The following is a 22,360-nucleotide window of genomic DNA, read 5'->3' as shown; positions in this document are numbered from 1 at the left end:
GTTTTGGTCACTCCCGGTGCCCCCCCCCCGCTGTCCCCGAGCTGTCAATCAACCGCGTGGTCCCGCCCCCGCCGCGGCCTCGTCTCCATGGCAACCCCGCCACAACGGACGGGCGGGAGCGCGGGCCAATCGCGTCCCGGCCGCCGCGTTCCGATTGGCCGCGCTGCTCCGCGGGGGCGGGGCGCGCCGGGGATTGACGGACGAGCCCTGCAATGGGCTGCGCGGGCCGCGCGGCGGCGGCCAATGGGGGCGCGGCGTGGGCGGGGCCGCCGGCGGCGCGCGGCGCGGCGGAAGAGCCGGGCCGGGAAAATGGCGCCGAGCTCGAAAGCGGAGCGGGGAGGAACCGGGGCCAAGAGGGGGGGCACCGGCGGGGCCGGGCCTGGGGCCGCCGCCCGGGGCCGCCGAGAGCACCTCGTGAGGCAGCTGGACCGGGTCCGGGTGAGCGGGGCCGCCGAGGAGACGGGGGGCTAAGGGGAGAGAGCGGCTGAGGGGAGGGGGGTTCATGAGGGGACCCTGAGGGGACCGTGAGGGGAGAAGGGGATGAGGGGACCGTGAGGAGAGAGGGGCGGTGTCAGGGGACCCTGAGAGGTCCTTGAGGAGGCGGGAGGGGCTGAGGGGGGGACGCAGGGGAGAAGGGGACCCTGAGGGGTGGGTGCGAACTCGGGGACCCTGAGGGAAGAGGGGGAGTGAGGGAACCCTGAGGGACTGTGAGGGGAGAGGGGGTCCCTGGGGGGGCTCTGAGGGAGGGAATTGGGGTCGTGGGCGGGGACACGTCCGGGGGTCTCGTGTCGGTGTTGACGAGCTGGGGGTGTGGAGGGGGTGGTCCTGGGGGAGCCCTGAATTGGGGGGTGTCTGTGAGGGGGTGAGGATCACAGGGACGGGCTGAGGGGCTGGAGGGGGCGATGGGGAGGGTTCGGGGAGTCCCTGAGCCCCCCGTGCCCCCCCAGCTCAGTGGGCAGCTCTCCCCACGGCTCTTCCGGAAGCTTCCCCCCCGTGTCTGTGTGTCCCTCAAGAGCATCGTGGACGAGGAGTTCCTGTACGCGGGGTGAGAGGGGGACCCCAAATCTGGGAGGGGACCCAACCCCTGGGGGGTGAGAGGGGGAACCCCAACACTGGGGGGTGAGAGGGGGGACCCCAACTCCGCAGGGTGTCCCCAAACTCTGGGGGGACTGTGAGCTGACCCCGTGTCCGTCTGTCCCCACGTCCCTGTGCCCCCCCACCCAGGCACATCTTCCTGGGGTTCTCCAAGTGTGGCCGGTACGTCCTGTCCTACACCAGCAGCTCCGGGGACGACTTCTCCTTCTACGTGTACCACCTGTACTGGTGGGAGTTCAACGTGCACAGCAAACTGCGCCTGGTACGGGGACCGGGGGGGCTGCGGGGGACCCCGAGGCTGTTCCCAGAGCCCCCGCCCACCGCCCCCCGCCCCGCCCCAAGGTGCGCCAGGTGAGGCTGTTCCAGGACGAGGAGATCTACAGCGACCTGTACCTGACCGTGTGCGAGTGGCCCGGGGACAGCGACAAGGTCATCGTCTTCGGCTTCAAGTGGGTGGCCCCTGCGCCTGGGGACCCCAGTGTCCTCCCGGAGCATCCCTGACCCCCCCGCCCTGTGCCCCCCAGCACGCGCTCGGCCACGGGGCTGCAGATGAACATGCTGCTGATGAGCGACGAGAACCACCGCGACATCTACGTGAGCGCCGTGGCCGTGCCCCCGCCCCGCCACTGCCCAGCCTGCCGCCGGGCCAGCCCCCCGCCCAGTGAGACCCCTGAGCCCCCCGTGAGACCCCTGACCCTCCCGGTGAGACCCCTAGAGCCCCCGGTGAGACCCCTGAGCCCCCGGTGAGACCCCTGAGCCCCCGGTGAGACCCCTGAGCCCCCGTGAGACCCCTGACCCTCCCCGGTGAGACCCTGAGCCCCCCGTGAGACCCCAGCCCTCCGGTGAGACCCTGGCCCCCTGAGGCCCCCAGTGAGACCCCGTCCTCCCTGAGACCCCCGGTGAGACCCCTGAGCCCCCTGTGAGACCCTGGCCCCTAGGCCCCCGGTGAGACCCCTGAGCCCCCCGTGAGACCCCAGCCCCTGAGCCTTCCAGTGAGACCCCGACCCCTGACCCCCCCTTTGCCCCCAGGTGAGCGGGGAGTCCCCGTGCTGAGTCCTGGGGCACAGCAAGGGGGCTTTGGGGATTGCCCAGCCCAGGGGGTGCCGCGAGGGGGCTTTGGGGGGTCTGGGGTGCCCCGCTGACCCCCCCGTGCCCCCCAGGGGAGGCCCCCCCCGCGTGCCTGCGCCACGGGTTCCTGCTGCACACCAAGTTCCAGGTGGTGTATCCCTTCCCCACCTTCCAGCCGGCCTTCCAGCTGCGCAAGGACCACGTGGTGCTGCTCAACACCAGCTTCTCGCTCGTGGCCTGCGCCATCGCCGTGCACCCCGCGGGTACAGGACCCCCTGAGCGCCCCCGGGACCCCTAACCCCTTCTGACCCCCTGGCCCCCTGTCCCCGCGGCCGACGGCAGCTCCGGCAGATCCTCTTCGAGCGCCGCAGCGTCCCAGGGCCCTCCCGACGGGGAAGCAGCGCCCCACACGCCCCCGAGGAGCTGGAGGGGGTCTGGGGGTCTCCCGGCCGCCCAGACCCCTGGAGCCCCCCAGGCCACAGGACCCCCACGCCCCCTCCCGGCCGTGGCCAAGGCCAAGGAGTTTGTGGCCGATTTGTTCCGGAGGGCACAGGGGGTGGGGGGACCTGGGGAGCCCTCGGGGAGGGGGACGACGACCCCCGCCCCTCCCCCGCGGTCCACCCCTGCGACCCCCCACGGCCCCCGACAGCCCCCAGGGAGGCGCAGCCCCCGGGACCCCCGGGCACTCCCCAGAACCCGCCTACGTCAACTACACCAAACTGCGCTACGTGCTGGAGCCCGGGGAGCCCCCCCAGGGTGAGTGGGACCCCCGGGGGGGAGGGGGGACCCCTAGGGGGTGTGGGGAGCCCCCGCCTCACCTCTTCAACCCCCCAGACCTAGAGGACGACAAGATCTCCCTCCCGTTCGTGGTGACCGACCTGAGCGGGCGCAGCCTGACCCCCCTGAGGGACCGGGCCACGGCACAGGTGGGGGGCCTGGGGGGACCCCAACCCCCGGGGGGGACCCAAAACCTCGGGAGAGCCCCCCCTGACCCCCTCCGGGCCCCCAGGGGCAGTTCCTGACAGTGGAGCAGCTCACGCTGGACTTCGAGTACGTGATTAACGAGGTGATCAGGAACGACGCGGCCTGGGGGCGGCAGTTCTGCTCCTTCAGCGACTACGACATCGTCATCCTCGAGGTTAGAGACCCCCAGCCCCCAGGAACCCCTCAGACACCCCTGAAACCCCCCTCAAAGCTCCTGAGACCCCCTGCATCCCCAAACGCCCCTGGCCCAGCAGTTCTGCATCTTCAGCCACTACAACATTGTCATCAATGAGGTGGTGGGGGGGGCCCTGAAACCCCCAGAGCCCCCGGGACCACCAGGGATCCCCTAAACACCCTCCAGAACCCCTGATTTCCCCCAGGTTCCCCTGAACACCCCTAGACCCGCCCCCCCCTCCCTTGTGGTCTTGGCAGTGCAGGACTCCCCTAAGACCCCTTGGGGACCCCCCCCAAAACCCTCTGAGAGACCCCCCTGAGCCTCGTGCCCCTCGTCTGTGCCCCCCAGGTGTGCCCCGAGACCAACCAAGTGGTGATAAACATCGGGCTGCTGCTCCTGGCCTTCCCCTCGCCCGACGAGGAGGGGCAGCTGCGGTGAGGGGGTTCTGGGGTCCCCTGCCCCCAGGGTGTCCCCCTGCGCTGATGTCCCCCAGCCCCAGGACGTACCACACGAGCCTCAAGGTGTCCTGGGACCTCAACAACGGCACCTTCGCCACCGTGGGCGTCGGGGACCTCACCGAGGTCAGGGGCCAGACCAGGTGAGGGGGGCTGGGGGCTCAGGGAGGTTTGGGGGGTTCAGGGGGTTTAGGAGGTTCTGGGGTTTGGTTTGGGGGCTCATGGGGGGTTTTAGGGGAGGTTTGGGGGGGCTGTGGCAGGCGCTGGGTCCAGTCCGGGAGTGTCGGGTGGGGCTCTGAGGCCCCCCTGGAGCAGTTTGGGGGGCTGGGGGGGACTCAGGGCCACAGTGGGGGCTCAGGGAGCTGAGGATCCCCCCGAGCTCCCCCCGAAATCCCGCTGTGCCCCTTTTGCAGCGGCAGCGTGTGGAGCTCGTACCGCAAGGGCTGCGTGGACACGGTGATGCGCTGGCTCGTCCCCGAGGGGCCCGGCAGGGCGTGCACAGGATGACCAACGAGGCCCTGCACAAGGGTGGGGGGCTTTGGGGGGCTCCAGGGGGTTTGGGGGTCCTGGGGGTGCATGGGGGATTTGGGGGTCAGAGGGATCTGGAAGGGCTGGGGGGTTTGGGGCCATCCTGGGAGGGATCCTGGGGTGGGTCACAGGAGGGTCTGGGAGATCCCAGGGGGCTCTTGAGGGGTTGGGGGGTTCAGGGGGCAATGGGGGGAGTCCTGAGGGGTCTGGGGTTGGTTTTGGGGGTCCTGCCCCCTCCTCACACTTCCCCCAACTCCCCCCAGGCTGTTCCCTGAAGGTCTTGGCAGACAACGAGCGCTACACGTGGATCGTGCTGTGACCCTGACACGGGACAGACACACGGACACACGGACACGGGACGGACACACGGACACAGGACGGACACGGGAAGTGGCCCCACCCCCCAGTTTGGGGCCATTTGGGGGTTTTTTTGTTCTTGTTTTTTTTTCCTTCTCCCATTCAGTGTTTTATTATTGGGGCCCCCCCCCAACCCCCAACAGCCCCCCCATAAATATTCCCATTTCCACGTTCTGGCACTTTCGTTTCACTGGGGTTTTGGGGTCAGTCCTGGGGGCTCTGGGGCAGATTTTGGGCTGCATCCCAGGAATTCGGGGTGAATCCAAGGTGTTTGAGGTGAAGCCCAGGGTTGCTGGGGTGAATCCCGTGGGGTTTTGGGGTGAGTCCCAGTGATTTTGGGTGAACCCTGTGTTTTTCGGGGTGAGTCCCAGTGGTTTTGGGTGAATCCTGTTTTTTTTGGGGTGAGTCCCAGTGACTTTGGGCGAATCCCGGGATTTCGGCCCCCCCGGCTCAGGCAGGGCCGGGCAAACACCGCGGTTGGTTTTTATTCCTTTTACAAAGAAGCTACAAAAGGTAAAAAACAGCGTCGGCGGGGAGGGGGAGAGGGGCCGGGGGCACGCGGGGTGGGGGGAGGGCCCTGACCTCCCCGGACCCCAGAATTCCAGGCTTGGCTTGATTTCCACACGGGTGGCCACGACACGGCCCCTCCCTGGGGCACAAAGCACAAAATGATCGAAAACGCCAAAATCTAAGACGGGGGAGGGGTGAGGGGGGCAAAGCGCGGGGGCCGGGGGCCCGTCATGCGGGGGAGGGGCGTAAGGCAGCGGGGGAGGGTTTGGCACTGCGGGGGCGGAGGGGGGCAGCGTCCAGGAGTCCCCGCGGTCTCTGGGTCCCCCACCCCCAAAGGGACTCCAACCCCGGGGAGGGGCCATCCCCAAACCCTGCGGGTCCTTTGTGCCCTCGGGGCCAGAGGCTTTGGCACGGTCCCGGCGTCGCTAAGGCACATTGTCCCCTGGGGCCGGGGGGCTCAGCTCGAGGCAGCGCCTGCAGAAGAGCCCGCGAGGAGTCGGCGCGGGGCAGTTTGGCCGGGGGGCTCCAGGGCGGCTCCAGGGGGGCTCCAGCGGTGGCTCCAGAGGGTCCGGGGCAGCGCCGGCCCTCGCCCCTCCCAGCCCCAGCTCTGCCGGCAGCTCCTCGTCGCTCTCCTCCTCCTCCTCCTCCTCCTCATCTTGGGGGGTGACAGTGAGGGGGTTGCACCGTGTCCCCCAGCCCGGGGGAGGGGCAGGAGGATGGGGGGTCACACCCACCTTTGTCGGGGTCCAGCGAGTTCAGGGAGCTCGTCAGGTTGGCAAACTGGGAGGAGTGGGGGTGGGGTCAGGGTTGAAACGAGGAGGGGTGGGACCCCCAAACCTGCCCCGAGCCCCTTCCCAGTGCCCCCCCCGCACCCCTCCCGCGCCCACCTCGCCCATGACGGCGATGGGACAGGTGCCCCGCGCCCGGGCCACGCGCTGCTCCACCAGGTAGTACATGTACTCGTCGTACAGCAGCCGGATCAGGTGGAAGGAGCCGAAACTGGCGGCGCTTCGCAGGGTCAGGTCCCGGATCACCATCGAGCTGTGGGGTCACGGGGGGTCAGGGGGAGCGCTGGGGCTGCGTTTGGGGGGCTCAGGAGAGGGCTGGGGGTGCCCACCTGTAGAAGGACCACTTGAGCAGGAAGAGCTTGGCCGCCCGGGGCAGCCCGGGGGTGCCGAGGTGGGGGCGCAGCACCCGGCCCACCACGGCGTCCAGCCAGGCCGCCCATTGCTCCAGCGAGTGCTGCTGGCCCAGCGTGGCCTTGAAATCCTGCTCCAGGCGCTGCACCACCCGCGCCTCGCAGCGGCACACCCAGGCTGCCTGCTCCTGGAAAACAGGCATTCCCAGAGCGGGATGGACCCCCAGACACAGCCCCCGGCCCTGCCCCACCTGCTCCTGGAAAACAGGCATTCCCGGAGCAGGATGGACCCCCGGACACAGCCCCCAGCCCTGCCCCACCTGCTCCTGGAAAATGCATTCCTGGAGCGGGATGGACCCCCGGACACAGCCCCCAGCCCTGCCCCACCTGCTCCTGGAAAATGCATTCCTGGAGCGGGATGGACCCCCAGACACAGCCCCCGGCCCTGCCCCACCTGCACCTCGCACCGGCACGCCCAGGCTGCCGCTCCAGGGCCGGGGGGCACAGGAGCCAGGGACAGACCCCCGATCCGCAGCTGAGCTTCAGCTCTGCCCTGGCTCTCCCGGCCCCCGGGGCTTGTGGGGTCCCCCCTCACCTGCACGTTGGCAAAGTCCACCCTGTTGAGGTCGCTGAGCATTTGGCTGATCTGGGCCGTGTTCTGCAGCACAGCCCTGGCCGCCTGGGCCAGGTGGTTGAGGGACGTGTACCTGCGCAGGGTCTGCGCGAACGCCCCGGCCGCCGCCGCCTGTGGGGCACGGGGGGGGCTTCCTGAGGACACCCCGCAGCCCCCCGGGACCCCACGGGCCCCCCAAACCAGGCACAGCCCCCCCAGATCCCCCCCAGAGCCCACCTTGACCCGGACCATCTCCTCAGGCACGCTGACCATGGCGTTCCCCAACCAGCTCTCCAGGCTCTTGGCGAAGTTACGGATCGCCTGGGTCAAGGCACCTCGGGGGAAAAGGGGGGGTTTGAGGGTCGGGGGGGAGCTTTGGGGGGGTCTTTGGGGGGTGTCAGAGGGCACAAAGGAGGTTTTGAAGGTTTGGAGGTGGCAGTTGAGGGGTGCAGGTTTGTCCTGGAAGGGGTTGGGGAAGCTTGGGGGTTGTGCTGGGCAGGGGGTTGTGCCTGGTTTGGGGGCTGGGGGCTTAGGGGTATGTGGGGGTTTAGGGGACTGTGGGGCACTTCGGGGGTTGTGGGAGATTTGGGGGGGGGTCCGTGGGGCTCAGATCTCACTGGGGATGGGGCGCAGCACGTCGGGCACCAGGATCTCCACCAGCCCCTGGTACAGGCAGTGGTCGCAGTCGCGCACCCAGCGCAGGACGGGCTCGTGCCGCGCCAGGAGCAGCAACCGCCGCCGGGGCAGGCGCCGCTCGGCCTCCTCCTGCCTGGGGGGGGCACAGCGTCACCCCACCCCGAAACACCAGGGGGGGATCCCACCCCATCCCTGACACCCACAGGGACCCCCAGCCCAGCCCACCCCCTCCCCACTCACGCTCCACCTCCCACTGCAGCGCCAGAAGTGCAGACCCCACCCTGTGCACCCAGGACCCCCCCCAGGACCCCCTCCCAGCCTCGGCCCCCCCACATTTCAGCCTCCCCCCTCCCCACTCACGCCTCTGTCTCCCCACTGCAGCGCCAGAAGCTCTTCCAGAGCGTCTCCACCAGCGAGAACTGCAGGTTGATCATCACGTCCACGATGGCCTTCGTAAGGAAAGGGAGGGGAAACAGCAAAGGGGGGGTCAGGGGGGGCTCCCCCAGCCCCGGGGAGGGTGCAGGGTCAGTTTTGGGGTGCTGGGGGAGGGGCCCCCACCTCGCAGTGCTCCCGGTAGAGCTGCTGGAACACCCGCAGGTCCTCGGCCCCCGCGCCCTCGGGGACCCCCTTGCCCTGCACGTCCAGCTCGGGGAACTCGGGCAGGGTCCGGGAGGCATCTGGGGGGTCAGGGGGGAGTCATTAATGGGGGTCTCCCCACCCCACAGGGGTTGTTTGGGGGTGCAGGGGTGTGTGGGGGTTGTTGCTCACCCAGGAACTGCTGGTACTGCTGCACCTGGGCACTGATGTCGGGGATGCCGGGGGCCGGGCCCGCCGACACCCCATTAGTGACCCCCTCCACTTTCTGCACCGGCTTCAGCCTGGGGGGCATGGGGGTCAGCGGGGTTGGGAGGGGCTCAGGAGGGGGACAGCAGGGTCTGGAGGGGGCACAGAGAGGAGGGTCCTGGGGGGTCCCCTCAGCTCTGTTGGTGGGTGAAGGGCTGCAGGGGGTGGGAGCACAGGGAGGGGCTTTAGGGGGTTCAGGGAGGGTCTGGGGGTTGGGGGCTCAGAAGGGTTTGAGGGGTTTCAGGGGGTTTCAGGGGGTCAGAGGGTCCCCTCACCGCTGTTTCTGGGCAAAGGGCTGCAGGGGGTGGGGGCACAGGGAGGGGGTTTTGGGGGTTCAGGGGGTTGGGGGGCTCAGGAGGGTTTCAGGGGGTCAGGGGTTTCAGGGGGGTCAGGGGGGTTTCCGGGGCGTTCAGGGGGTCCCCTCACCGCTGTTTCTGGGCGAAGGGCTGCTGGCGCATGGCCAGGTGCTGCTGGTCCTCCACGAGCCGCAGCAGCGGCGACCCCGCCTTGATGCGCAGCCCGTAGTAGTGGTACTTGGAGTTACCCCTGGGGAAAGAGGGGGGCAGGGGGATCACTCTGGGGGGCTTCACCCGGGCAGGTGGCGCTGGGGGCTTCGGAGGGTGAGTTTGGGGGGGATTTTGGGGGGATCTGGGGGGGTTTTGTCCCCATCTGGTGCCGAGGCGGCGCGTGCGCAGCCCCATGAAGACAGAGCGGATGAGTTTGGGGTGAATTTGGGGTGAGTTTGGGGTGAATTTGGGGTGTGTTTTTGGGGGATTTGGGGGTGTTTAAGGGGTTTCTGGCCCCACCTGGTGCCGAGGCGGCGCGTGCGCAGCCCCATGAAGACGGAGCGGATGAGTTTGGGGTGAGTTTGGGGTGAATTTGGGGGGATTTGGGGGTGTTTAAGGGGTTTCTGTCCCCACCTGGTGCCGAGGCGGCGCGTGCGCAGCCCCATGAAGACGGAGCGGATGAGTTTGGGGTGAGTTTGGGGTGGGTTTTGGGGGTTTTTTGGGGGGGTTTAAGGGGTTTCTGGTCCCACCTGGTGCCGAGGCGGCGCGTGCGCAGCCCCATGAAGACGGAGCGGATGAGTTTGCCGAAGGAGGCGGCGTTGACGGGCTCCAGTTTGTGGCCCTGGCAGTGCAGCAGGTAGTGGCAGTACAGGGCGCTGCGGGGCAGGCTCACCCCCTCCGCCGTCTCGTAGTTGTCCAGCAGCCACTGCACCTGGGGGGGGGCCACGGGGGGAGGGTCACCTGCACCCCAGACCCTCCCACCTGCACCCCAGACCCTCCCACCTGCACCCCAAACCCTCCCATCTGCACCCTAAACACCCTCACATCCCCCAAACCCTCCCATCTGCACCCCAAACACCCTCACACCCCCAAAACCCCCTCACACCCCCAAAACCCCCTTGCACCACCCCAACCCCCAAAAACCCCCTCAGCCCCCCTTCACACCCCCTCCACCCCAAGCCCCCTCGAAGCCCGCCCCAGCACCCCCAGAAGGGCCCCCGAGGGTCTCACCGTGGCGGGGAGGCGCGGGTGGTGTGCGCGTAGGCCGCGCCCGCCCTCATGTAGCCCCCTGGATGACGTAGGTGCCGGCGGGGGCGGGGCCGGGGTCCCGGGGTCCTGGGTGCCGGCGCCGCCCTGGGGGCGCGGGGGCGGGGCGGGGGCAGCGCCCAGGATCAGGCCCCCGCCCCTCCCCGCCACGAACATGGGCACGGCTGCGCCTCGCGGGGGCCTGCGAGCTGGGGGGCGGGGGGCGGGCTGGGCTGCACCGGACCCCCCCCACCCCCGGCCTCGTAGAAGCCCCCCGAGCTCTGCCCGAACAGGGGGGGCTCCGGGAACGGGAACGAGCCCGAGCGGCTGCGGGGGGGGGGAAAAGGGGGAGTCAGACCCCAAAAACATGGGAGGGACTCCCCATAAACAGAGACCCCAGAAACACAGACCCCATAAACACACAGACCCCAAAAACACGGGAGGGACTCCCCATAAACAGAGACCCCACAATTACAGCAAAAATAAACCTACAGACCCCAAAATCATGGGAAGCACTCCCCACAAACACAAAGACCCCACCAACCCAGAGACCCCCCCAAACACAGGGGGCACACCCCACAAACCCAGAGACCCCCCAAGCACAGAGACCCCCAAACACGGGGGCTCCAGGAACGGGAAGGAGCCCCAGCGGCTGCACGGGGGGCACTGATGGGGGGTGAGACCCCCAAAACCCAGGGGGAGACATTACTTGGGGGGTCAGTGGGGGGGGGGAGACCCCAATGAACCCCGGGGGTAAATGGGGAGGGGGCTCAGCCCTGGGTGGGTGGGGGCACTCACATGGCCGTGGGGGAGACCCCAATGAACCCCAGGGGTAAATGGGGAGGGGGCTCAGCCCTGGGGGAGGCCCCAATGAACCCCAGGGGTAAATGGGGAGGGGCTCACCCCTGGGGGCACTCACATGGCCGTGGGGGTAGGAGCCGTCGCCCCCTCCACGTAGGGCACGGGGGCGGGGAACACGTGCTGCACCGGGGCAGCTGCTGCACCTGGGGGCACAACGGGGCGGGGGGGTCAGGGTGAGACCCCCAAACACCCCCGACCACCCCCCGAGGGCCCCGCTCACCTCCTTGGGGCGGCCGTGGCGCTGGGGGCCGGGAGCGCTGGGGGCACAGGGGATGGAGGGGGGGGCCCAGAGACCCCGGGTCAGCTCAGGGCAGCGCCGGGGAGCCCCCAGCCCCTTCCCGGCCCCCTTGTACCCTTCTCGACCCCCTTTTACCCCCTTTTAGGCCCCATTTCATCCGTCAGCCTGGCTTTGTCCCATTTCAGTCCCGTTCTGCCTTTCTCCCAGCCCCGTTCTTGCCATTTTACCCCATTCCAGCCCATTTTTCCCCCCTTTCCTCCCGTTCCCACCCCCTTTCAGTCTCATTTTGTACCATTTCACCCCACTTGCTACCCTTTCCCTCCCCTCAGCACCCCCTTGTGCTCCATTCCAGCCCCGTTCTAGCCCCTTTCCCTCACTCCAGCCCCTTTTTTTGCCCATTTTACCCCATTCCCACCCCGTTTTACCCCCTCATTTGGCACCGCCTGAGCCCATTTCAGCTTCCTCACCCCATTTCAGCCCAGCCCAGCGCGTTTTTGCCCATTCCCACACGGTTTTGACCCAATTTCCCCCCGGTCCCCCCACGTTTCCCCTTTTCGCACTCTAGGCCCCGGGCTGGGCCCGGGCTGGGGCGCGAGGCGGGGCTGCCTCGGTGCCTCGGGGCCGCAGCCCTCTGCTTTGGGGACAGAAACAGCAGATTCGGGTCAGACCCTCCCCCTCTGCCGTGGGGTCCCCCCAGATTTGGGGGTGGGGTCAGGGGGTCGTTTCTGGGGTCTCACCCGCCACCGTGACCACGATGAACTGCGGGGTGGGGGCTGGGCGCGGGGGGGCAGAGGGCGGCGGGGGGCTCCGGTGGGGGCGGGGCCTCCGGGGAGCTCCGCCCCGAAAGAGGTGGGACCGGCGGGGGCGGGCCGGCTGCTGCTGCTGCTGTGACGTCGTCGCGGTCAGCTCGGTGACATAGGAGGGCTGGGTCGCCATGGCGACGGCTGCGTGACGTCACGGAAGAGGAGGCGACGTCACCGTGGCGCGTGGGGAAGAAAAAACACGGGGGTGACGTCAGCATTACCAGTGTATGACGTCATATAGCACGCATTAAATGACGTCACATTCGAACTCCGCCCCCTCGCGGACATCCCCGGTGACGTCACAACTCCACCCACGCGGCCACGCCCCGCGCGCCCCCATTGGCTCCCGCCGCCCGCCAATCACCGCGCCGCGCGCTCAGGCCACGCCCCTCCCCCGCGCCCGGGCCCCTGCCCCCTCCTTCTCACCCCCCGCCGCCATCTTGGACCCGCCGCTCGGACCCACCTGCCCGCGGCCGCCGCCGGGACCCCTCGGGGGCTCCGCCCGCCGCCGGGGCCGCGGCTGCTGTTGCCGACGGGGCCCGGCAGGGCGCGGGCCGGCGGCGGCGGCGGCCGGGCCGGGCCGGAGCGCGGTCGCCACGGTGACCGTGGCTATGGCGGCCTCCCTGGTCCCTCACCGGGGCAACTGTTGCTACCCGCCTCGGCGCGGGGCGGGGCCGTCCGCGCGGCTCCCGCCCCCCGCGCGCCATTGGCCAGCGCCCCGCGCTGCGCGGCGCCGATTGGCTAAATCGCCCGTCTCTCCGTTCAGACCCCGCCCCTCCCGCACGCGATTGGCTGTACCGCCCGTCCGTCAGCGCTTCCTGAGGGGGCGGGGGGAGGCGGGGCCGCGCGCAGAGTTGGCGCAGCGCGATTCGGTGGGGCCGCTGCCAATCATCGTCCCGCGGGGCGGGGCGCGGCCGCAGGGCCTGCCGGGAGTTGTGGTTCTCCCTCCTTGGGAGGCAGTGGCGGCGCCTCGTGACGTCACAGAGGCATGACGTCTTCCCCCGTGTGTTTTTAGGGCGTCCTTCCCTAATTAGCGCGGCCGGGAGAGGGTTAATTGGGGCTGATGAGGCCATAGGCGGCCGGGTTTAACGCGGGGGTGGGGGGATCGCCGTGTGGTGGAGTGTCACGCGGCGCCGAGGCCCAGCGCGAGCTGTCGGGTGCGCGGGGCTGTGCTCGGGGCTGTGACGGGGCCGTGGGGCCGTCCCGGGGCCGCTCCCGGCGCTGTCATGGCGCTGTCCCCGCGCTGTCATGGCGGCCGCGCCGCGGGGCACGGCGGGAAATGGAGTTCGCGAAGGATCGTCACGTGACGGGGTGGGCGGGGACTTTCGGGGAGGCGTGGTTTGCAAGGGAAATGGGCGTGGCCTGGAGGGACGCGCAGTCACGTGTTTGCAGGTCACGTGTCCCCCAGCGCTTCCGGGGCGCGATGGGGCCGCTGGCGGTGAGGGGGAGGGGCAGGGGGCCAGGGGTCCCAGGAATTGGGAGGGTCCCGGCAATGGGGGTCCTGGAATTGAGGGGGTCCTGGAATTGACGGAGACCCCGGGAATTGGGGAGACCTGGGAATTGGGGAGGGGTCCTGGGAATTAGGGAGGGTCCCAGGAATTGGGGGGTCCGGGAATTGAGGGGGTCCGGGAATTGAGGGGGTCCTGGGAATTGCAGGGGTCCTGGGAATTGAGGGGGTCCTGGAATTGTGGAGGGTCCTGGGATTGAGGGGGTCCAGGAATTGAGGGGGTCCGGGAATTGAGGGGGTCCCTGGCATTGAGTGGGGGTCTCAGGATTTGGGGGTCCTGGGCACTGGGTGGTCCTGGTAATTTGAGGGTCCCGGTAGGTCCCGGTAACTGGGGCGGGGGGTTTGGTGTCTCAGTTTTGGGGTTTTTGGGGTTTTTGGGGGTTCCCACTCTCGGGGGAGGGGGTGTCTGGGGTGTCCCGGTTTTGGAGGGTCCCGGTTCGGGGGTCTCAGGGCTGTCCTGGGGGCTCTCGGGGTCCCAGTGACCCCCTGGCCCCCAGCGCTGCCTGGGCCGGGCCTGGGCCGGTGCCCGGCGCTCCCTGCACGGATCGGGCCCTGCCCGCGCCCCCACGCCCTCATCCCCATCGTGGTGGAGCAGACGGTGAGTGGGGGGCTGAGCCCCCAGACTCCCTGCGGGCCCCCTGGGCCCCAAAACCCCTTCAGACCCCCCTCAAATTCCCTCAACCTCTTTTCCCACCCCCCACCTCCCTCCGTGTCCCCCAGAGTCCCCCCGACCCCCAAAGTCCCCAACTGCCCCCAAAACCCTCCCTTCATTCCCACCCCACCCCCGACTCCCCTCACCCTTTTGCCCCCAGGGCTGGGGGCACTGATCGTGTGTGTGGGGGTCCCATCTCCCTCTGACCCTTCCAGACCCCCAACCCCCTAGACCCCCACAACCACCCCCAAAAATCTCTGCCTTTTCCCTGGCTCCCCCTGACCCCCTGTTTGCTCCCCAGGGCCGGGGAGCACTGATTGCCCCCTGACCCCCCTGACCCCCTGTTTGCCCCCAGGGCCGGGGAGCGCTGATGCCCCTGACCCCCCTGACCCCCTGACCCCCTGTTTGCCCCCTGACCCCCTTTGTTGCCCCCTAGGGCCAGGGGAGCACTGATTGCCCCCTGACCCCCCCTGACCCCCCTGACCCCCTGTTTGCCCCCCAGGGCCGGAGGAGCACTGATTGCCCCTGACCTCCTGTTTGCCCCCAGGGCCAGGGAGCGCTGATTGCCCCCTGACCCCCTGTTTGCCCCCAGGGCCGGGAGCACTGATTGCCCCCTGACCCCCTGACCCCCTGTTTGCCCCCAGGGCCGGGGAGCGCTGATTGCCCCCTGACCCCCTGACCCCTGTTTGCCCCAGGGCCGGGGGAGCGCTGATTGCCCCCTGGCCCCCCTGGACCCCTGTTTGCCCCCAGGGCCGGGGCGAGCGCGCCTACGACATTTACTCGCGGCTGCTGCGCGAGCGAATCGTCTGCGTCATGGGCCCGGTGGGTACCCCTTTGGGGCCCTGGGACCCCAAACCCTGCCCTGGGACCCCAAACCCTGCCCTGGGACCCTCTGACCCCCCTGGGCCCCCCCAGATCGACGACAGCCTGGCCAGCCTGGTGATCGCCCAGCTGCTGTTCCTGCAGTCCGAGAGCAACAAGAAACCCATCCACATGTACATCAACATGCCCCGGTGAGGGGGGCTCTGGGGGCTCTGGGGGCTCAGGAGGCTGAGAGGTCAGGGGACAAGGAGGGGGAGTTTTTTTTTGGGGGGGGGTTTATGGGGGTCTGGAAGGGTCAGAGGGGAGAAGGGACCCCCCTTTGGAGCTGTTGGTGCAGGTGAGTGTCCCCCCCCCACCCCATCCCATCTGGGGGCAAAAGGGGGGCAGTTTGGAGGGTCCCGGGGGGGCTTTGGGGGTGTCCCCCCCCAGGGGGCTGGGAGCCCTCAGGCCTGGCCATCTGTGGCGCTGGGAGGGGGTGTTGGGGTTGTGGGTGAGGTCTGGGGGGTCCCCAGGGGGGTTTGGGGGTGTCACTAATGAGCTGTGTCCCCCAGGGGGCTCGGTGACGTCGGGGTTGTGGGTGAGGTCCTGGGGGGCTCGGGGGTCCCCAGGGCAGTTTGGGGGTACCCCTAACGAGCTGTCCCCCCCCCCAGGGGGCTCGGTGACATCGGGGCTGTCATTGATGGGGGCTTGGGGGTCCCCAGGGGGTTTGAGGGTGCCCCTAACGAGCTGTCCCCCCCCAGGGGGCTCGGTGACGTCGGGGCTGTGGGTGAGGTCTGGGGGGGTTTGGGGGTGCCCCTAACGAGATGTCCCCCCCCAGGGGGCTCGGTGACGTCAGGGCTGTCACTGGTGAGGTCTGGGGGGTCCCCAGGGTGGTTTGGGGGTGCCCCTAACGAGCTGTGTCCCCCCAGGGGGCTCGGTGACGTCGGGGCTGTTTTTGGTGAGGTCTGGGGGGTCCCCAGGGGGGTTTGGGGGTGCCCCTAACGAGCTGTCCCCCCCCAGGGGGCTCAGTGACATCGGGGCTGTCATTGGTGAGGTCTGGGGGGCTCGGGGGTTCCCAGGGGATTTGGGGGTGTCACTAACGAGCTGTCCCCCCCCCAGGGGGCTCGGTGACGTCGGGGCTGTGGGTGAGTTGTGGGGGGGTTTGGGGGTGCCCCTAACGAGCTGTTCCCCCCCCCAGGGGGCTCAGGGGTCCCCAGGGGGGTTTGGGGGTGCCCCTAACGAGCTGTCCCCCCCCCAGGGGGCTCGGTGACGTCGGGGCTGGCCATCTACGACACGATGCAGTACGTGCTGACCCCGGTGTGCACGTGGTGCGTGGGGCAGGCGGCCAGCATGGGGTCCCTGCTCCTGGCGGCCGGCGCGCCCGGGCTGCGCCACGCGCTGCCCAACGCCCGCATCATGGTGCACCAGCCCTCGGGGGGGGCCAGGGTAAGGGGGACCCCAAAAATGGGGGGGACAGGGGACCCAACGCCCCCATCATGGTGCACCAGCCCTCGGGGGGGGCACGGGTAAGGGGGACCCCAAAAATGGGGAATGGGATGGGGAACCCCCCCACACCCTGCCCAACGCCCCCATCATGGTGCACCAGCCCTCGGGGGGGGCCAGGGTAAGGGACACCCCAAAAATGGGGGGGACAGGGGACCCAACGCCCCCATCATGGTGCACCAGCCCTCGGGGGGGGCCAGGGTAAGGGGGGACACCCCAAAAATGGGGGACAGGGGACCCTGCCCAACGCCCGCATCATGGTGCACCAGCCCTCGGGGGGGGCACGGGTAAGGGACACCCCAAAAATGGGGAATGGGATGGGGAACCCCCCCACACCCTGCCCAACGCCCCCATCATGGTGCACCAGCCCTCGGGGGGGGCCAGGGTAAGGGGGGACACCCCAAAAATGGGGGACAGGGGACCCTGCCCAACGCCCCCATCATGGTGCACCAGCCCTCGGGGGGGGCACGGGTAAGGGGGACCCCAAAAATGGGGGGCACAGGGGACCCAACACCCCCATCATGGTGCACCAGCCCTCGGGGGGGGCCAGGGTAAGGGGGACCCCAAAAATGGGGGGACAGGGGATGGGGGACCCTGCCCAACGCCCGCATCATGGTGCACCAGCCCTCGGGGGGGGCCAGGGTAAGGGGGGACACCCCAAAAATGGGGAATGGGATGGGGAACCCAACACCCCCACACCCTGCCCAACGCCCCCATCATGGTGCACCAGCCCTCGGGGGGGGCCAGGGTAAGGGGATACACCCCAAAAATGGGGGACAGGGGACCCTGCCCAACACCCCCATCGTGGTGCACCAGCCCTCGGGAGGGGTACGGGTAAGGGACACCCCAAAAATGGGGCATGGGGGACCCCAAAATGGGGGTCTGGGGCACAGGGAGGGGCGCTCCGGGCATCCCCAGCTCCCCCTGCCCAACGCCCGCCTTGTGGGACACCCCAAAAACAGGGGGTGCAGGGGGTGGAGGACCCTGGAAAGGGGGTATATGGGGAGGGGAGACCCCAAAAATGTTTCCCCCTCCCTGGCTTTGGCAGGTCCTTCCCAGGGGGGCCCTAAAAATGGGGGAGGGGGCCCTAAAAACAGCGGGCGGGCGAGGGGGGAGGGACAGGGACACCCCAAAATTGCTGTGGGTGGGAGTGGGGGACCTCAGTGGGGGTGGGAGTGTAATAGGGACCCAGGACCCCCCTGAGCACCCCCAATCCCCTCTCTCCCCCCAGGGCCAGGCCACCGACATCGCCATCCAGGCCGAGGAGATTCTGCAGCTCAAGAGACAAATCAACGGGCTCTACGCCAAGCACACGGGGCAGCCCCTGCACGTCATCGGTGAGGGACCCCCTGAGCCCCCCTGACCCCCTGAGACCCTCTGACCCCCTGAGCCCCCTGACTCCCCTGGACCCCCTGAGCCCCCCTGAACCCCCTGAGACCCCTGAGCCCCCTGAACCCCCTAACCCCCTGAGACCCCTGACCCCCTGAGCCCTCTGACCCCCTGAGCCCCTGACCCCCTGACCTTCCCCCGTGCCCCAGAGGCGGCCATGGAGCGGGACCGGTACCTGAGCCCGGTGGAGGCGCAGGAATTTGGGCTCCTGGACCAGGTGCTGGTGCACCCCCGCCCGGGGAGGACGAGCCCTGCCTCGTGCAGAAGGAGCCCTCACGACCCCAGGGCCCTCGGCCCCTGAGAGCTCCCCGGGACCCCCCAACGAAATAAAGGGATGTGGAGCCCAAATGAGGCCTGGGGGCGTTTTAGAAGTCAGAGGCACAGGGGATCTTGGAGGGTGGGGGGCCTACAGAGAGTCAGGGGGCAGAGGGTCTTGGAAGGGTGGGGGCCTAAAGGGGGTCAGGGGGCACAGGGGGTTTGGGGAGTGGGAGGAGCGATCGTGGGGGTCATGGGGAGGTTTGGCAGGGGGTCAAGAGGCACCTGGGGGACCAGGGAGAGGGATGGGGGGGTTTGCAGAGGCTGTGGGGGATTTGGGGTATACTGGGGGGCACAGAGGGGGTTCTGGGGGTCCAGGAAAGGGTTGAGGGAGTGGGGGATTTGGGGTGTAGTGGGGGGTTGTGAGTAACCGAGGGGGGCACAGAGGGGGTTCTGGTGGGGATTGGGGAAAGAGTTGAGGGTGGGTGTGGGAGGGATTTGGGGTATTTTGAGGAGGGGCTGTGAGTGATTGGGGTGGGGGTTGAGAGGCCAGGGAGGGGCTGAGAGGCTTTCAGTAATGCGGGGTGAGGGGACTGGGGGCACAGCGGGGGGGGATTTGTGAGGGGTTCTTTTTTGGGGAGGGGGTCTGTGAATGTGCCCCCGCTCCGAGTCCTCCGGGCCGGCAGAGGGCGCCGCGCGCTCCCGTTCGAGTCCTCCGGGCCGGCAGAGGGCGCCGCGCGCTCCCGTTCGAGTCCTCCGGGCCGGCAGGGGGCGCCGCGCGCTCACGGCTGAGTCCTCCGGGCCGGCAGGGGGCGCCGCGCGCTCCCGGTTGAGTCCTCCGAGCCGGCAGGGGGCGCCGCGCGCTCCCGGCTGAGTCCTCCGAGCCGGCAGAGGGCGCCGCGCACTCCCGGCTGAGTCCTCCGGGCCGGCAGGGGGCGCCGCGCCCATCCCGTCATGCCCCGCGCGCGCGGCCTGTGGCGGGCCGGGGTCGCCGCCGCCCTCAGGGGTCCCGGGGGCTCAGGGGTCCCAGGGGTCCTGGGGCTCCTCAGGGGGTCCTGCAGGGTCTCAGGGGTTGCCCGGGGGGTCCCGGGGGTGCTCGGGGGACCCTGCGGGGCTCTCGGGGGACCCCGCGCTGCTCCGGGCCCGCAGCCCGGGCCTGGCCCGGCGGCTCCGCGGCCTCGCCTCGTCCGGGGCCGCTTCGTGAGCGACGCGGAGGCCGCGGAGCTGCTGCGGGAGGTGGAGCCGGGGCTGCGCCGAGGGCGGTACCAGAGCGACCACTGGGACCGGGTGAGGAGCGGGAGGGGCCACTGGGGGGCTCTGAGGGGTCTGAGGGTCACTGGGGGTGTCTGAGGGTCAGGGGCTCGGGAAGGGCTGGGGGCTCAGGGGGTCTGAGGGGTCAGAGGGGATGGGGGATCATTGAGGGGTCACAGAAATGGGGGTCCTTGGGGGCTCAGGGGAGGGCTGGGGGACTCAAGGGGGTCTGAGGGGTCAGGGGTCAAGGGAAGGGCTGGGGGACTCACAGGGTCAGGGGGTCAGGAGTGGTCACAGGGGGTCACGAGGAGGTCACAGGGGTCGGGGGTCATGGAGGGGTCCTGGGATCAGTTGAGGTCACGGGAGGGGGTGTCCTGTGGTTCGTGGGGAGGGGTTTCTCAGAGGTCAAAGGTCACCACCTTTCCCCCCCCCCAGGCCATCTGCAGGTACCGCGAGACCGAGCGGGAGGTGCTGGGGGCGGGGCGGGCGCTGCTGGCCCGGGTGACCCCCTGTTCCCCAGAGCCCCCCGCGCCCGCATCCACGTCCTGGACCTGCTGCCGGGGGGGCACGTGGGGCCCCACGTGGACAGCGCCAAGGTCAGGGGGCTGGGGGGGCCGGGAGGGGCTGGGACCCCCACTGGGGACCCCCCTGACCCCTGTGACCCCCCCTGACCCCTGTGACCCCCCCAGTTCTGCGGCTGCACCATCGCGGGGCTGTCCCTGCTGTCCCCGAGCGTGCTGAGGCTGCGCAGCCTGCGGGACCCCCAGGACTGGCTGGAGCTGCTGCTGGAGCCGGGGTCCCTCTACGTGCTCAGGTGGGCTGGGGGTCCCTCTGTGTGCTCAGGTGGGCTGGGGGTCCCTCTCAGGTGGGCTGGGGGTCCCTCTCTGTGCTCAGGTGGGCTGGGGGTCCCTCTCAGGTGGGCTGGGGGTCCCTCTGTGTGCTCAGGTGGGCTGGGGGTCCCTCTGTGTGCTCAGGTGGGTTGGGGGTCCCTCTACGTGCTCAGGTGGGCTGGGGGTCCCTCTACGTGCTCAGGTGGGCTGGGGGTCCCTCTGTGTGCTCAGGTGGGCTGGGGTCCCTGTGTGTGCTCAGGTGGGGCTGGGGGTCCCTCTACGTGCTCAGGTGGGGCTGGGGGTCCCTCTACGTGCTCAGGTGGGGCTGGGGTCCCTCTCTGTGCTCAGGTGGGCTGGGGTCCCTCTACGTGCTCAGGTGGGCTGGGGTCCCTGTGTGTGCTCAGGTGGGCTGGGGGTCCCTGTGTGTGCTCAGGTGGGCTGGGGGCTCTCTGTGTTCTCAGGTGGGCTGGGGTCCCTGGGTGTGCTCAGGTGGGCTGGGGGTCCCTCTGCATGCTCACGTGGGCTGGGGGTCCCTGGGTGTGCTCAGGTGGGGCTGGGGGTCCCTGTGTGTGCTCAGGTGGGCTGGGGGTCCCTCTGTGTGCTCAGGTGGGTTGGGGGTCCTCTACGTGCTCAGGTGGGCTGGGGTCCCTGTGTGTGCTCAGGTGGGCTGGGGGTCCCTGTGTGTGCTCAGGTGGGCTGGGGGTCTCTCTGTGTTCTCAGGTGGGCTGGGGGTCCCTGGGTGTGCTCAGGTGGGCTGGGGGTCCCTCTGCATGCTCACGTGGGCTGGGGGTCCCTGGGTGTGCTCAGGTGGGGCTGGGGGTCCCTGTGTGTGCTCAGGTGGGCTGGGGGTCCCTCTGTGTGCTCAGGTGGGTTGGGGGTCCCTCTACGTGCTCAGGTGGGCTGGGGGTCCCTCTACGTGCTCAGGTGGGCTGGGGGTCCCTCTGTGTGCTCAGGTGGGCTGGGGGTCCCTGTGTGTGCTCAGGTGGGGCTGGGGGTCCCTCTACGTGCTCAGGTGGGGCTGGGGGTCCCTCTCTGTGCTCAGGTGGGCTGGGGGTCCCTCTACGTGCTCAGGTGGGCTGGGGGTCCCTGTGTGTGCTCAGGTGGGCTGGGGGTCCCTGTGTGTGCTCAGGTGGGCTGGGGGTCTCTCTGTGTTCTCAGGTGGGCTGGGGGTCCCTGGGTGTGCTCAGGTGGGCTGGGGGTCCCTGGGTGTGCTCAGGTGGGGCTGGGGGTCCCTGTGTGTGCTCAGGTGGGCTGGGGGGCTTTGGGACGGTTTTGGTGCCCCCCCCGGGGTTGTTGTTGCCCCCCTGAGCCCCTCCCCGTTGCCCCCAGGGGCAGTGCCCGGTTTGATTTCACCCACGAGATCCTCCCGGACCAGGAGTCGTTTTTCGGGGGGCTGAGGGTGCCCCGGGGCAGGAGGGTGAGCCTGATCTTCCGCAACGACCCCCCCGGTGAGAGACCCCGAGAACACACCCCAGAAACACCCCCGGGAACCCCCAAAATCACCCCTGGGAACCCCAGAAACACCCCTGGGAACCCCCAAAAAAACCACCCCTGGGAACCCCCCAGAAACACCCCTGGGAACCCCCAAAACCACCCCGGGAACCCCAAAAAAACACCCTTGCGAACTCCAAAATAACCCCACCTGGCAACCCCCCAAAATCACCCCTGGGAACCCCCCAAAAACACCCCTGGGAACCCCCAAAACCCCCCCCAGAACCACCCTTGGGAACCCCAGAACCACCCCTGGGACCCCCAAACCTACCCTGGTGAGAGCCCCCAAATAAACACTCCTGGAACCCCCAAACCTCCCTTGGTGAGACCCCCCCTAATCCCAAAACAACGCCCTGGGATCCCCTAAAACACTCCTGGGGACTCCCAACCCCCCACACCCCAAATTCTCCCCCAGGGCCCCCAGATTTCCCCCTGAGGTCCTGAAAATCCCCCAAACACCCCCAGATGCACCAACCTTCCCCAGGACCCCCAAACCCCCTGACCCCTTTTCCCCCAGAGGCGCCCCGGACACTCTGAGCGACCTCCCAGCATTTATTGGGACCCCCGGGCTCCCCAGGAGCCCCCAATAAACAGTGACCTCTTCATGGGGGCTGCTTCGGGGAGGTTTTGGGACCCCGAAGCACCCCTGGGGACACTCAGAGGGCAGTTCTGAGGGGGGATGAGGACCCTCAAAGCCCCCCAGCTGGCGGGGAGGTTTGGGGGAAGGGTCAGGAGGGGTTTGGGGGGCCTGGGATGGGACCCCAAATAACCAGGGAGGATTTTGGGTCAGGTGAAATGGGGAGGGGGGTTGAGGTGCAGAGAGGGGGTCACTGAGGGGGTGGGGG

General features: G+C 69.1%; 4 protein-coding genes across 4 annotated transcripts; 3 read left to right on the top strand and 1 right to left on the bottom strand.

Annotated features, from left to right (window-relative positions):
• Positions 1-299: 299 nt before the first annotated feature.
• Positions 300-4,831, top strand: DCAF15 (DDB1 and CUL4 associated factor 15). The gene is given in 14 exon segments (XM_050311799.1): positions 300-438; positions 948-1,045; positions 1,225-1,357; positions 1,438-1,544; positions 1,620-1,756; positions 2,256-2,444; positions 2,830-2,919; positions 2,998-3,089; positions 3,173-3,301; positions 3,671-3,756; positions 3,816-3,920; positions 4,191-4,267; positions 4,270-4,305; positions 4,569-4,831. Coding segments are annotated over 14 exon segments (1,464 nt in total). The 5' UTR covers positions 300-309; the 3' UTR covers positions 4,625-4,831.
• A 569-nt stretch (positions 4,832-5,400) lies between these two features.
• Positions 5,401-11,275, bottom strand: LOC126638153 (MHC class II regulatory factor RFX1-like). Its single transcript, XM_050311798.1, is given in 19 exon segments — positions 5,401-5,443; positions 5,585-5,711; positions 5,714-5,827; positions 5,907-5,952; positions 6,060-6,213; positions 6,290-6,498; positions 6,906-7,055; positions 7,161-7,258; positions 7,541-7,692; positions 7,920-8,008; positions 8,118-8,236; positions 8,328-8,437; positions 8,829-8,948; positions 9,439-9,620; positions 9,920-10,143; positions 10,188-10,261; positions 10,854-10,938; positions 11,016-11,052; positions 11,261-11,275. Coding segments are annotated over 19 exon segments (2,148 nt in total).
• A 1,840-nt stretch (positions 11,276-13,115) lies between these two features.
• Positions 13,116-18,018, top strand: CLPP (caseinolytic mitochondrial matrix peptidase proteolytic subunit). Its single transcript, XM_050311797.1, is given in 9 exon segments — positions 13,116-13,274; positions 13,829-13,909; positions 13,912-13,941; positions 14,746-14,817; positions 14,911-15,001; positions 16,049-16,242; positions 17,531-17,636; positions 17,838-17,924; positions 17,927-18,018. Coding segments are annotated over 9 exon segments (912 nt in total).
• A 502-nt stretch (positions 18,019-18,520) lies between these two features.
• On the top strand, positions 18,521-21,734 carry ALKBH7 (alkB homolog 7). The gene is given in 7 exon segments (XM_050311796.1): positions 18,521-18,527; positions 19,005-19,124; positions 19,127-19,230; positions 19,630-19,702; positions 19,705-19,790; positions 19,884-20,008; positions 21,354-21,734. Coding segments are annotated over 7 exon segments (822 nt in total). The 3' UTR covers positions 21,661-21,734.
• The last annotated feature ends 626 nt before the right edge of the window (positions 21,735-22,360 follow it).

Source organism: Myiozetetes cayanensis, unplaced genomic scaffold (assembly GCF_022539395.1).
Source record: "Myiozetetes cayanensis isolate MyiCay16 unplaced genomic scaffold, myiCay2020 scf167, whole genome shotgun sequence".
In the NCBI taxonomy this organism is placed as follows: Eukaryota; Metazoa; Chordata; class Aves; order Passeriformes; family Tyrannidae; genus Myiozetetes; species Myiozetetes cayanensis.
Note: the sequence above shows the minus strand (reverse complement) of the source record. Positions and strands in the feature narration are given on the sequence as shown.